A 14,830-nucleotide genomic window follows, 5' to 3' on the forward strand; every position below is an offset into this window, starting at 1 on the left:
ATAAGGGAGATAACAAAGTTCTTTTAACAAAATGAGGTAGAAAGAACATCAAAGAGAGAAAAGATTGTCAAAGGGAGACAACTACATCAGACAAAAGGTTCCTCGTGATATGTGTCTGTTAAGAACTAGCTTAAGGCCTTTTTCCTTTATTGCTGCTCAAACAGTTGGACTGGCTGAACAGGAGTTTTTTGTTTAGGAAATAATTAAGGACCTAATGATCTTGTTTTAATGTCTGGTGAATCATGACAAAAACGTCTAAGACATTTGAAAAATGACAAGGTCCTAGGAATACTGAAACATGTAAAAATCATATCTTATCTTTTGCTTACCACAGATTCATACTCGTCAGGATTGGAGTGTTCTGAAGACTGGGATCCTGTAACAAAGAAACCAGGCAACTCTTACATCCTGCAAAATAGTTCTTTCATCCACTTCATAATTAACTGTCAAAATCTAAGATGGCCACCAAAATAATTCTGTGATTCAGTGTCAAAATTAAACCTGCACAACTAAGGACTTTTGGAAACCTATGTTTGGGAATTCATCACACACTAAATAAAGTGTAATATTACAACTCTTGTATGATATCTTACCGCTTCGGACACTTTTGCTGGACAGGAAGTCTGAATTGCCGTAGATACACACAGTAAAACAGACAAGGCCTGATGGCTGGAGAGGAAGCTGAGCATCCAGGTTCTCCTGACTCCACTGAAACACTTTCGACTGCAGCTCTGACAACAGAAACAAAACATTTGCTATATCACCGTGGTGAAGCATTTGGAAGGTTATTACGGATTCTGAGGGAATTCTCTTTCACTATGTAAGTAGAGCACTACAATATCTTTGGTCCAAACCCGACCAAAGATACTTGGGAAACATAACGGAGGTTATATCACAAGAAAACTAACAATGCTTTTTTGAAGAAGCAAACTGAGGGAGGAAGTTAAAGTGAAATGCAAACCATTCTGGTCAGTAAAATAGGTGTGACTAAATACAAACCATTCTGGTCAGTAAAATAGGTGTGACCAAACACAAACTTTTCTGGTCAGTAAAATAGGTGTGACTAAATACAAACCTTTCTGGTCTGTAAATGTGGTGTGACCAAACACAAACCTTTCTGGTCTGTAAATGTGGTGTGACCAAACACAAACCTTTCTGGACAGTAAAAGAGGTGTGACCAAACACAAACCTTTCTGGACAGTAAAAGAGGTGTGACTAAATACAAACCTTTCTGGACAGTAAAAGAGGTGTGACTAAATACAAACCTTTCTGGACAGTGTAATAGGTGTGACTAAATACAAACCTTTCTGGACAGTGTAATAGGTGTGACTAAATACAAACCTTGCTGGACAGTGTAATAGGTGTGACTAAATACAAACCTTTCTGGACACAGTAAAAGAGGTGTGACTAAATACAAACCTTTCTGGACAGTAAAAGAGGTGTGACTAAATACAAACCTTTCTGGACAGTGTAATAGTGTGACTAAATACAAACCTTTCTGCACAGTGTAATAGGTGTGACTAAATACAAACCTTGCTGGACAGTGTAATAGGTGTGACTAAATACAAACCTTTCTGGACACAGTAATAGGTGTGACTAAAAACAAACCTTTCTGGTCTGTAAATGTGGTGTGACTAAATACAAACCTTTCTGGTCAGTAAAAGGTGTGACCAAATACAAACCTTTCTGGTCTGTAAAAGGTGTGACCAAATACAAACCTTTCTGGTCAGTAAAAGAGGTGTGACTAAATACAAACCTTTCTGGACAGTAAAAAAGGTGTGACTAAATACAAACCTTCCTGGACAGTGTAATTGTGTGACTAAATACAAACCTTTCTGGTCAGTAAAAGAGGTGTGACTAAATACAAACCTTCCTGGACAGTGTAATAGGTGTGACTAAATACAAACCTTCCTGGACAGTGTAATAGGTGTGACTAAATACAAACCTTTCTGGTCGGGATGACAATCAAGGCTGACTGAAATCTTCTCAACAGGCTGGTTACTGGTATTCCGAACTGTGATCATACACTCCTTACTGAAATAGAGTACCAGTAGGTCACTTTGGAGGATCTATACATTCTATAACTGAAATCCTTCATAGCTCCTCATGACAAGAAATCTCAGAGGGATCTTGGTGTCCACCATTGAATGTTCTTTTACCCTGGACAGGGATATCTGCAGTTTTACCGGAGTGAGTGTTTGGTGTTCTTTTTGACAAGCTTATCGGAACTATATTTTGTATGAAATCAACATTGTAAGGTGTAAAGCGTCTGCTGCATCCTTATCACAACAGTCATCCCCTGTCCACGTGTTGTTGTTTACATATGTTTGGATTTCATTCACACTACGATTGGAAAACAGGGTAAGAGAAAAATAATCATTCACCCCTATTAATCCATATCAGTCAAATGAAAAGACTGATCTTTTCTCTTATTTTCCCTTCTTTTACTCTTCTTTCAAAACATTTAATAACTTTATATAACACGATATAGCAGGAACAACCTACAATTGTCAAAATCCAAGATGGATGCCTGTCGGCCATGTAGTTTTCCGATTGGTCCCAAAATGCAATACGCATAACTAGGGACCAAGGGGAACTTACATATCAAATTTAAGAAAGATCCCTTAAGTACTTTCTGAGAAATAGCAATAACAAGAACTGTTTATGAAGGAGGGACGGACCACAGACGCAGGGCGATTTGAATAGCCTACCATTTTATGATGGTGAACTAAAAATGTCATAAAATACAATGCACAAATAAATATTTTGATATTCATCTGTTCTACACACTATTCTTTGAGACTTACATCTATACAGTGATGAACTGACCTTTGACCTGCATAGATGGAGGTTGTTCCACTTGTAACAACATTAGCACCATCACCAACAGAGGTAAAGGTCGCGACCTTTGGAAGTGAAGCAGTGAGTGTAATCTGAGGGAGGGCGGGGATTACGGTCACTGTTGTCCGCAGATTCCGAAGGTCAGGTAGATCACGGAGGCGACACTGACTTCGCATCCCAAGCAAGTGAGTTGTGTAACCAAGGATACGGAGGTCGCCTGAAGATCGAGGACGACTGAGTATTTTGACTAGATTTGGACCGGACTCGGCAGGTATAGTAGGATTTGTAGGGTAAGCCTCTATTTCAACTCCATCTGTCATCAACGACTGCAACATGGAAACATACTTACTGATATCAATTGATATAACAATATAAGGTTTATGGAAATTATAATATATAGTGGTTACCAAACCAAAATGGATTTATCTCCCTTGATTATAAAAAATTTGGATATGCTTTTGTGTTTTTAATCTTTTTTGTATATAAAAAAGCAATACTTGTCCATAAAAATAACAAAAGTGAAAGTAGTTCATTCTTTTTATAAACTCTCGGAGGATTTTTCATTAAAATTTCACTGAATTGTTTGAGTTCTATCATTAGATATACAAGCTTATTTGTAGAATTTATATCCCCCCTTTAGTGAGGGGGTAATATTGTAGGTGAACTCTTTTGAGGTTAGGTTGGAGCATGTAATTTTCATGCTGTTGACACAATTAGATCTGACGTTACCAAAGCTATAGAACCAAGTCCTTGTATAATGTTTAAAGTGAACTAACCGGATAATATTTCCACCAATTATTGAGTGGAAAAAGTAGCTTTTCACAAAAAATGACATTTTCCATTAACCAAGGGGTCATAACCAAATTACGTCTGCGAAAAATGGAGATCAAACTCAGCCTAGCCATTTAATGTTGTTATCAAGTTTCAAGATAATCCAATATTATATGTTGGTGTTATTGCACAGAAACCAAGTGTGAGAGACAGATCTGAAGTGAAATTGTAGCAACATTCATTGTGCCAGGCACAAAGTGTGTCTGAACTATTGTATGAATATTACAAAGAAACTTCTCAAAAAGTATTCCCTGGTAAAAATTGAGATTAGCAGACTGATGGTATTAATAATGTTGTAGAACTTTGTAAATATATTGGTCCAGATCGTGAGTTTTCTGTACAACGTTAACTGTACTTACCATTTGTTGTATACTGAGCTCATCAGGAAGTGGGTTATATACCTGAAGCTGCACTTCACACATATCATGTTCCACCCAACAGAAGTCTGTAATGATAAGTCAGACAGAAAGTGGTTTAGTGTAGTGTAATGTAGCTGTCTTAAGGACATTCAATCCCCTATATATAGATATACCACCCTACCCCTCAACAAACCGTATAGTGTAATGTAGCTGTCCTAAGGACATTTAACCCCTATATATAGATATACCACCCAACCCCTCAACAAACCGTATAGTGTAATGTGGCTGTCCTAAGGACATTCAATCCCCTATATATAGATATACCACCCAACCCCTCATCAAACTGTAAAGTGTAATGTAGCTGTCCTAAGGACATTCAACCCCCTATGTATAGATATACCACCCAACCCCTCAACAAACATTATAGTGTAATGTGGCTGTCCTAAGGACATTCAATCCCCTATATATAGATATACCACCCAACCCCTCAACAAACATTATAGTGTAATGTGGCTGTCCTAAGGACATTCAATCCCCTATATATAGATATACCACCCAACCCCTCAACAAACCGTATAGTGTAATGTAGCTGTCTTAAGGACATTCAATCCCCTATGTATAGATATACCACCCAACCCCTCAACAAACATTATAGTGTAATGTGGCTGTCTTAAGGACATTCAATCCCCTATATATAGATATACCACCCTCAATATCAATATACCATCCAACCCCTCGGCAGCAACGCTAGCCACCCAACCCGCTCAGCTAAGAGACCACCCAACCCCGCAACAAGAGTACCACCCACCCCGCAGCAAGAGACCACCCAACCCCTCGAGCAAGAGACCACCCAACCCGCACAATAGACCACCCAACCCCGCAGCAATGAGACCACCCAACCCCCGCAACAACTAGACCTACCCAACCCCCAAAGCAAGTATACCACCCCAACCCTCATCAATATACCACCTAACCCCTCATCAATATACCACCCAACCCCTCAACAAACCGTATAGTGTAATGTAGCTGTCTTAAGGACATTCAATCCCCTATATATAGATATACCACCCAACCCCTCAACAAACCTTATAGTGTAATGTGGCTGTCCTAAGTACATTCAAAACATAGAGATATACCACCCAATCCCTCATCAATATACCACGCAACCTTCATCAATATACCACCCAACCCCTCATCAATATAACATGGCCACCCAACCCTAATCAATATACCACCCAAACCCACATCAAGATACCACCCCACCCCCCATCAATATACCACCCAACCCCTCATCAATATACCACCCAACCCCGCGCAAGAGACCACCCACCCCGAGCAAGATACACCCAACCCCGCAGCAAGAGCACCACCAACGCCGCAGCAAGAGACCACCCAACCCCGCAGCAAGAGACCACCCCACCCGCAGCAAGAGACACCCCACCCCGCAGCAAGAGACCACCCAACCCCGCAGCAAGTAGACCACCCAACCTCGCAGCAAGAGACCACCCAACGCGCAGCAAGAGACACCCCACCCCGCAGCAAGAGACCACCCCACCCCGCAGCAAGAGAGACCACCCAACCCCACATCAAGACCACCCAAACCCGCAGCAAGAGACCACCCAAACCCCCAGCAAGAGACCACCCAACCCCCAGCAGAGACCAGCGAACAACGCAGCAAGACCAGCCAACCCCGCAGCAAGAGACCACCAAACCCCGCAGCAAGAGACCACCCAACCCTCGCAGCAAGATGACCACCCAACCCCGCATCAAGAGACCACCCAACCCCCAGCAAGAAAGACCAGCGAACAACGCAGCAAGAGACCACCCAACCCGCAGCAAGAGACCACCCAACCCGCAGCAACGAGACAGCCAACCCCGCAGCAAGGAGACCACCAACCCGCAGCAAGAGACCACCCAACCCGCAGCAAGAGACCACCCAACCCCGCAGCAAGAGACCACCCAACCCGCAGCAAGAGACCACCCAACCCCGCAGCAAGAGACCAGCAAACCCGCAGCAAAGACCACCCAACCCCGCAGCAAGAGACCACCCAACCCGCAGCAAGAGACCACCCAACCCCGAGCAAGAGACCAGCCAACCCCGCAGCAAGGACCACCCAACCCGCAGCAAGAGACACCCAACCCCGCAGCAAGAGACCACCCAACCCCACAGCAAGAGACCACCCCAACCCGCAGCAAGAGACCACCGAACCCCCAGCAAGGACCACCCAACCCGCAGCAAGAGACCACCCACCCTGACGCAAGAGACCACCCAACACCGCAGCAAGAGACCACCAAACCCCACAGCAAGAGACCACCGAACCCGCAGCAAAGGAGACCACCCAACCCGCATGCAAGAGAGACCACCCAACCCCGCAGCAAGAGAGACCACCCCACCCCGCAGCAAGAGACCACCCAACCCACAGCAAGAGACCACCGAACCCCGCAGCAAGAGTACCACCCAACCCCACATCAATATACCACCAACCCCTCATCAATATATACCACCTAACCCCTCATCAATATACCACCCAACCCCTCATCAATATACCACCCAACACCTCATCAATATACCACCCAATCCCTCATCAATATACCACCCAACCCCACATCAATATACCACCCAACCCCTCATCAATATACCACCCAACCCCTCATCAATATACCACCCAACCCCTCATCAATATACCACCCAACCCCTCATCAATATACCACCCAACCCTCATCAATATACCATCCAACACCTCATCACACCTTATAGGGTATTGTGGCTGTTGCAAGGATATTCAAACATGTACACATACATATACCACCCAACCCCACATCAATATACCATCTAACAACTCATCAATATACCACCCAACCCCTCATCAAGATACCACCCAACACCTCATCACACCTTATAGGGTAGTGTGGCTGTTGCAAAGATATTCAAACATGTACACATAAATATACCACCCAACCCCTCATCAAACTTTGAAGTATAGCCTTATTGCAGAGAATGCTTTTTAAATGTTGGTAAAAGGTCAAGGTCAAGGTAAACAGATCCCCCAATGTTGTACCAATGGGAAAATCTTGTCACAGGGAACACACGTCAAATATGAAAGTTAAGGTTTTATAAAGAAGGTCAAAGGTCAGGGTCAAGGTAAGTAGGTCTGCAAATGTAATACCATTGGAAAGATCTTGTACCAAGGAGCACACATGTCAAATACCTAAGTTGTATCCTCATTAATACTGAAAATAACATTCTTTCATAAAAACTTTAATCAGGTTGTCTACAGCTGGCACTGACACCAAGGGAATAATAATAGCTCCAATGGACTTTATCCCGGTGAGCTGAAAAGGAAATTTCACTAATAGCAAAAACTAGAGCACTAGCCTATGTACCAGCCTTTGTAGTGACTAGTAGACCATTTTTTTAGTATCAGCCCAGAAATGTTTGCAAGCACTAAATTTTGTATCTGCATATCTGTAAGTGTTCATGTATCTCAATATGTGATGTCCCTGATCGGGACTTTTGATGGAAGACCTACCAGCGTGTGTTTTATTCTGAACATCTGTCTGCCCAAGGGATAGCGGGGTGAAGATAAAGGGTCCAGTATCCAGCTTCTCCACCTTGGAGGCTATCTTCACCGGCTGTAGGTGTGGCTGGAGTGGTATTAATTTGAAAGACCTACAATCACCAAATTATTGAAAACCAATAAAAATAAAAATTCAGTGCAGCATTAAAATAATTTTACTATGAATGAATATATTCAGGTTGACGATATATAAACAAACCTGTCACAAATAAAAGAAATCATTTCTTCTGCTGTTTGATATAGTGACAGTGAGCTTTGAATAGCAAAGAGATATAAATTTTTCAATTTTTGACAAGGCAAGATCAAGAAATGTCCATAAAACATGGCCGTATACAAATAAGTATCACTGTTCTGTAAATGTCATAGTGGCCTTTAACTGAACCCTTAATTATGGACTATTTTTACTGAAATTCCAAACATATAGTGACATTTCATGAGGCCCCAGTTAAACTGATATTTCTTAAAATTTTCCATAGGAGAGTCCTAACAGCCTGTGACTAAGATTTTTTCCTTAAATACAATAACGCTTTCCTATGAATAATTTTACGCTAAAGAATTTCCTTTAGACAGGAACACTGATGAAACCGGGTCCTGATGTTTTTCTATTAAAATTATTGTTGACCCTTGACACCCTGAAACACTCATTGAGCTATTTCATACTTGACATACAGTTTGGGATGGTGAGGAGGTTGAAGACTCATGGCTTACCTGACTTGTGGTATATTACTGAGTGGTATTGGGGGCAGTATGACTCCACTGTCGAGGGCGAGGGCGGCCATCGTGCCCTCAGACTTTGCTGTGAGGGTCTGGAGGGTGTTTATAATGTCTCGTTTATCTTGAGTGGTCAGAGTATCAAACAGGGTGTGTAGTAATAGACTCAGATGCCTTTGAAATAAAAGTAAAAATTTTAGCAATAAATTACACTGCCATCCATAAAAAGCTATACACAATCTTAAGACTAGTTAATAGTATTAGTTCATCACAAACTTTAACTTTATTACTTTATTAAACTTAATAATTTGTCAGTGACAATGGTAACTTTTTATGTAAATATGGCTACCCCACCTTGATGAAGTTTTAGGGAGGATCAAAGGAGGTACTTATATTTCAAGATATTCCCAAATGCATAAAAAAAGGACTTTTTTCAAAGAAGTACCATATAACTTTACACTAAGAATTATCCCTCCCAAAATTTTGTTATTAATGAAAATATGCTCTTAATTTAACAAAATTTATAAAAAGATTAAATAAAATGTATAGCAAAATTGTTGCGTTTTTTTTTAAAGATTTGTAGATCATTAAAACCCATGTGGACTATAATTCGGACTATAACAGCATCATGATCAGAAATTATCAGTTTGTTTTTTTGTTTGTTTGTTTGTCGGGACACCTTAACCACTCGGCCACCGTGGCCCCAGAGAAGTTATCAGACAAAGTAAAGGTAATTAAGAATTACAGTGTATAGTATTCTAGCTACAATCATGTTCTCAGTCTTTTTTTATTTAACCTTTTACATATAGTATGCTCAGAAACAGTCATCCTCTTGACAAAAATATACTTTTAGACTTCAGAATTCACCCGTTGAAACACCTATACACTCAATTAATTTGGTTGTTATGGATTAAAATGTTTTAAGTTAAGTATAGCAGTGAAAGTTTCCATAGATACAGTAGTCCTAACAACACCAATTTACATGTATATCAACTCTGCATACACATTGTACACAAAAGTGTTGTCTGGATCTTAACGCAAATAATAAAACTGTAGTGTATCATAGTATGTGTTTATGTCTTCAACAACTCTCTGGGAATCCTAGATCAAAGTGTGGCGTTCTATTGAAACTATTTCAAACTGACAGTGTAGTGTATGAAATGTACAAAATACATGAAGCAAGTCAAGCAAGAAGTCAAAATTGATTCCCCTTGGTGAAATCCTTGAACTGCCCTCTAAATCCTTCAATATACTAAACACTGATTTCAGCTGAGAATGACGCTGAATGATGAAATCCTGGAACTGCCCCTGAATCCTTCAATATACTAAACACTGATTTCAGCTGAGAATGGCGCTGAATGGTGAAATCCTTGAACTGCCCCCTAAATCTTTCAATATACTAAACACTGATTTCAGCTGAGAATGACGCTGACTGGTGAAATCCTTTAACTGCCCCCTAAATCCTTCAATATACTATTAATAAGTTAATAAGGTGTATTTCCAATGTTTAAAGGTTATTCTCATTCTTAGAATTTACAGGTGCTTTTCTCCAATTAAAGGTAATTCTCATTCTTAGATTGGAATATTCTTTTGAGTGCATAAACTGACTTACCTGATGGCCACAGGAATGTTACCAGTACGACGGGCGGAGAAGATAAGTTCATTCAACACTCTCGCCTGTAGAACAGGCCAGCCATAAACACAGCCTGTCAACAAACACAATTCACTATATAATTATAGCAACCTCAGATTTTCTAAGCTGATGAATAACAAGATTTTTAAAAATAGATGTGATTGATTTTTGTATTTACATTAATTAACAAGAAATATGTAATAACTTATAATGACACTTTACACCTCACTAAAATCTCAGAAAGGCCAGAGAAAGAAATGGATTTTCGTGCACTTTTTTCAACTGTGAAATTATCACATTTTCAAATAATTAGAATTTTCAAAATGCTAACTGGAAGTTGTTGGGGTTATATCATGTATATATTTGTTAATGTATCAATTATTTGTATTTGCGTGGTGATTTAATTGTTCCTTTATTGGTCCATTGTATTCAGATTTTTGAAATTTTTTTTAATTTTTTTTTTGTAAATATGTCTTCTTGTTTCCAGCACATGCCCTGGAGTCAGCCTCACTAGGATTTCATGATCTATATAAGGCCAAGAGCTAGCAATGCAAAATCCCAGTCAATTGTCTGTCAATCATAATATTTACAAAGACAAAACATAATCTTAGTAAATGTTAATTGGTATTAATACAATCCTAGTAAAAGTTAATTGGTATTAATACAATCTTAGTAAATGTTAATTGGTATTGATACAATCTTAGTAAATGTTAATTGGTATTAATACAAACTTAGTAAATGTTAATTGGTATTGATACAATCTTAGTAAATGTTAATCGGTATTAATACAAACTTAGTAAATGTTAATTGGTATTGATACAATCTTAGTAAATGTTAATCGGTATTAATACAATCTTAGTAAAAGTTAATTGGTATTAATACAATCCTAGTAAATGTTAATTGGTATTAATACAATCTTAGTAAATGTTAATTGGTATTAATACAATCTTAGTAAATGTTAATTGGTATTGATACAATCTTAGTAAATGTTAATCGGTATTAATACAATCTTAGTAAATGTTAATTGGTATTAATACAATCTTAGTAAATGTTAATTGGTATTAATACAATCTTAGTAAATGTTAATTGGTATTGATACAATCTTAGTAAATGTTAATTGGTATTAATACCATCTTAGTAAAAGTTGATTGGTATTAATACAATCTTAGGTCAGGTTAATTCAGGTATTAATACAAAGAGAATTGATAGCTGACCTGTTGGGATATCCTTTGGATCCACACAGATGCTGTAACCATCCAGACACTGCATTACAAGGCTATGACACAGTTTCCAGTTTGGCTGAGGATTCTGTGGCGACACACACTGCATTGCTGCGATTCGTTTAAAGAAGGAGGCCTTCCGTTGGAACCCAATCTGGGAGTACAGCTGGGACAGGGTACAGTAACGGTTTATCTGTAGGAAGGACGTGAAACATTTAAAATTATTTAAAGTATTTAATTAGCTAGTATATAGTTACTGGTTTATCACCAACATGACTCTGCCTATTGCTAGGTTTCCTCTAGGAAAACAAGAGATCCCAGAGGGATCTTGGCGCCCACCATTGAATGATCTTTATAGGTTCCATGTCAGATTGATCTTTTCTCTACTTTTCCCTTCCTCTAAGTCTTACTAATCTGTGTAAATTCAGAAACAGCCCTCTAGTACTTTTCAAACAAGGGGAACCTATATATAAAATTTAAGATTAAGCGACAATGGCTGTCTGTCGGCCATGTTGTTTTCGGATTGGTCCCAAAATGCAACACCAAGGACCAAGGGGAACCTACATATGAAATTTGAGAAAGATCCCTTTAGTACCTTCTGTAAAATAGCGATAACAAACTTCAATTGTCAAAATCCAAGATGGCTGCCTGTCAGCCAGGTTGTTTTCTGACTGGTCTCAAAATCCAATATGCATAACTAGGCACAGAGGGGAACCTAATAATGAAATTTAAGAAAGATCCCTTCAGCAATTTCTGATAAATAGCGATAACAAACTTCAATTGTCAAAATCCAAGATGACTGCCAGGCGGCCATGTTGTTTTCCGATAGGTCTCAAAATGCGATATGCATAACTAGGCACCAAGGGGAACCTACATATGAAATTTGAATAAGATCCCTTCAGTACTTTCTGAGAAATAGCGATAACAAACTTCAATTGTCAAAATCCAAGATGGCTGCCTGTCGGCCATGTTGTTTTTCGATTGGTCTAAAAATGCAATATGCATAACTAGGCACCAAGGGAAACCTACATATGGAATTTGAGTAAGATCCCTTTAGTACTTTCTGAGAAATAGCGATAACAAACTTCAATTGTCAAAATCCAAGATGGCTGCCTGTCGGCCATGTTGTTTTCCGATAGGTCTCAAAATGCAATATGCATAACTAGGCACCAAGGGGAACCAACATATGAAATTTGAGAAAGATCCCTTTAGTACTTTCTGAGAAATAGCGATAACAAACTTCAATTGTCAAAATCAAAGATGGCTGCCTGTCAGCCAGGTTGTTTTCTGACTGGTCTCAAAATCCAATATGCATAACTAGGCACAGAGGGGAACCTAATAATGAAATTTAAGAAAGATCCCTTCAGCAATTTCTGATAAATAGCGATAACAAACTTCAATTGTCAAAATCCAAGATGACTGCCTGTCGGCCATGTTGTTTTCCGATAGGTCTCAAAATGCAATATGCATAACTAGGCACCAAAGGGGAACCAACATATGAAATTTGAGAAAGATCCCTTAAGTACTTTCTGATAAATAGCGATAACAAACTTCAATTGTCAAAATCCAAGATGGCTGCCTGTCGGCCATGTTGTTTTCCGATAGGTCTCAAAATGCGATATGCATAACTAGGCACCAAGGGGAACCTACATATGAAATTTGAGAAAGATCCCTTCTGTATTTCCTGAGAAATAACGATAACAAACTTCAATTGTCAAAATCCAAGATGGCTGCCTGTCGGCCATGTTGTTTTCCGATAGGTCTGAAAATGCAATATGCATAACTAGGCACCAAGGGGAACCAACATATGAAATTTGAGAAAGATCCCTTCAGTACTTTCTGAGAAATCACGATAACAAGAATTGTTTACGGACGGACGGATGGACGGACGGACGGACCACGGACGCAGGGCGATTTGAATAGCCCACCATCTGATGATGGTGGGCTAAAAATGTTTTAAGACGAACAGAGGAGAACTTGGCACTCTTGTGTACACAGGACAAAATGTTCCAAAACATTTACCAACAAGTTATTCTAATATCAGTCACTACACTGTATTCAGTCACTTAATACACTGTATTCAACCTGACAATTTCAGTTTTGTATCCCCTTCCTTTGTGGCCACATAAAATTTTTAAATTGCTTCTAATTTATACAATTTAATATGTAATCAAGTTAATGATTAAAGCATGTGTAATTAACTTAATGACTAAAGTATGAGTTTTTTTTGACAACAGGCCCATTGTCTTTTCCTGCATAAGTAACAAAGGGAGGTAATTTACTAATAATACATTACCAACAGTCTTGTAACTTACCTTATCTTCATCTGAAGTCTGTAGATTAATATACACAACATTTTGTAGGAAATCTGAGGCCTGCAGATATTTCTGTAACAAACCAAAAATCTTATAAAATATCTACTGAGTATGTATTGAATGATGTGGTTATACATGTACTTTTTTATAAGGTAAGGTTATAAGGCATCAGTAGCAACATAACAGGTGATGTCCAACCATACATGATGTCATGTGACTAAAGATGTCGAACCATAGGTGATGTCATGTGACTAAAGATGTCCAACCATAGGTGATGTCATGTGAGGAAAAATGTCCAACCATAGGTGATGTCATGTGACTAAAGATGTCCAACAATAGGTGATGTCATGTGACTAAAGATGTCCAACCATAGGTGATGTCATGTTACTAAAGATGTCCAACAATAGGTGACGTCATGTGACTAAAGATGTCGAACCATAGGTGATGTCATGTGACTAAAGATGTCGAACCACAGGTGATGTCATGTGACTAAAGATGTCGAACCATAGGTGATGTCATGTGACTAAAGATGTCGAACCATAGGTGATGTCATGTGACGAAAGATGTCAAACCATAGGTGATGTCATGTGACTAAAGATGTTGAACCATAGGTGATGTCATGTGATGAAAGTTGTCGAACCATAGGTGATGTCATGTGACTAAAGATGTCGAACCATAGGTGATGTCATGTGACTAAAGATGTCGAACCATAGGTGATGTCATGTGACTAAAGATGTCCAACTATAGGTGATGTCATGTGATGAAAGTTGTCGAACCATAGGTGATGTCATGTGACTAAAGATGTCCATAGATTAGTAGTCGTATGATGACAGTATCCACAGAAGTTTGCATGCTGACAGTGACAATCGCTAGTTCATACAGTGATGGTACCACACATTTATGATGTACTATTTATTAAGTGTCCACTCAACAACTCAAGATTAATTCTATATATCCTAAGCCAATTCAGGAAAAAAGCAACAATTTTAGTAAAAATTAGACTTGTAATCTCCACTCCTCAACAATACACTGCTATATATTGTATTGTATCAAAACGCAGAAAGCGACAAAGGTGATATACTTTCCCTGTACAGGATAAAACATGTCTCCTTCTGTGGTTAAAGCAAGGCTATAGTGAAGAACCATGGTACATGTAAATATAAGAATTGAATTGCTTTCAGTTGGTAGTTAGGGGCTGATAATTCCAACTGGACAAAGGTCAAGTTAACATGAAGCACTAGCTGGCACACTTCACTGTGCCTTTGTCCAGTTGGCATTATCGACCCACAACTGCCAACTAAAAGCAGTTCAATGCTTAAATGTGTACATTTTTTTCTACAAA

The 14,830-nt window shown here is 39.2% G+C and overlaps 1 protein-coding gene across 1 annotated transcript; it reads right to left on the reverse strand.

Annotated features, from left to right (window-relative positions):
* Nucleotides 1–329: 329 nt before the first annotated feature.
* On the reverse strand, nt 330–13,560 carry LOC117319574 (trafficking protein particle complex subunit 9-like; the record flags this gene model as incomplete). The annotated part of the gene is given in 10 exon segments (XM_033874358.1): nt 330–376; nt 594–731; nt 1,946–2,034; nt 2,830–3,167; nt 4,032–4,117; nt 7,562–7,701; nt 8,318–8,494; nt 9,933–10,026; nt 11,168–11,366; nt 13,489–13,560. Coding segments are annotated over 10 exon segments (1,380 nt in total), but the record flags the coding sequence as incomplete, so codon positions are not given.
* Between the last annotated feature and the right edge of the window lie 1,270 nt (nt 13,561–14,830).

The sequence above is a fragment of the Pecten maximus genome, unplaced genomic scaffold (genome assembly GCF_902652985.1).
Source record: "Pecten maximus unplaced genomic scaffold, xPecMax1.1, whole genome shotgun sequence".
In the NCBI taxonomy this organism is placed as follows: domain Eukaryota; kingdom Metazoa; phylum Mollusca; class Bivalvia; order Pectinida; family Pectinidae; genus Pecten; species Pecten maximus.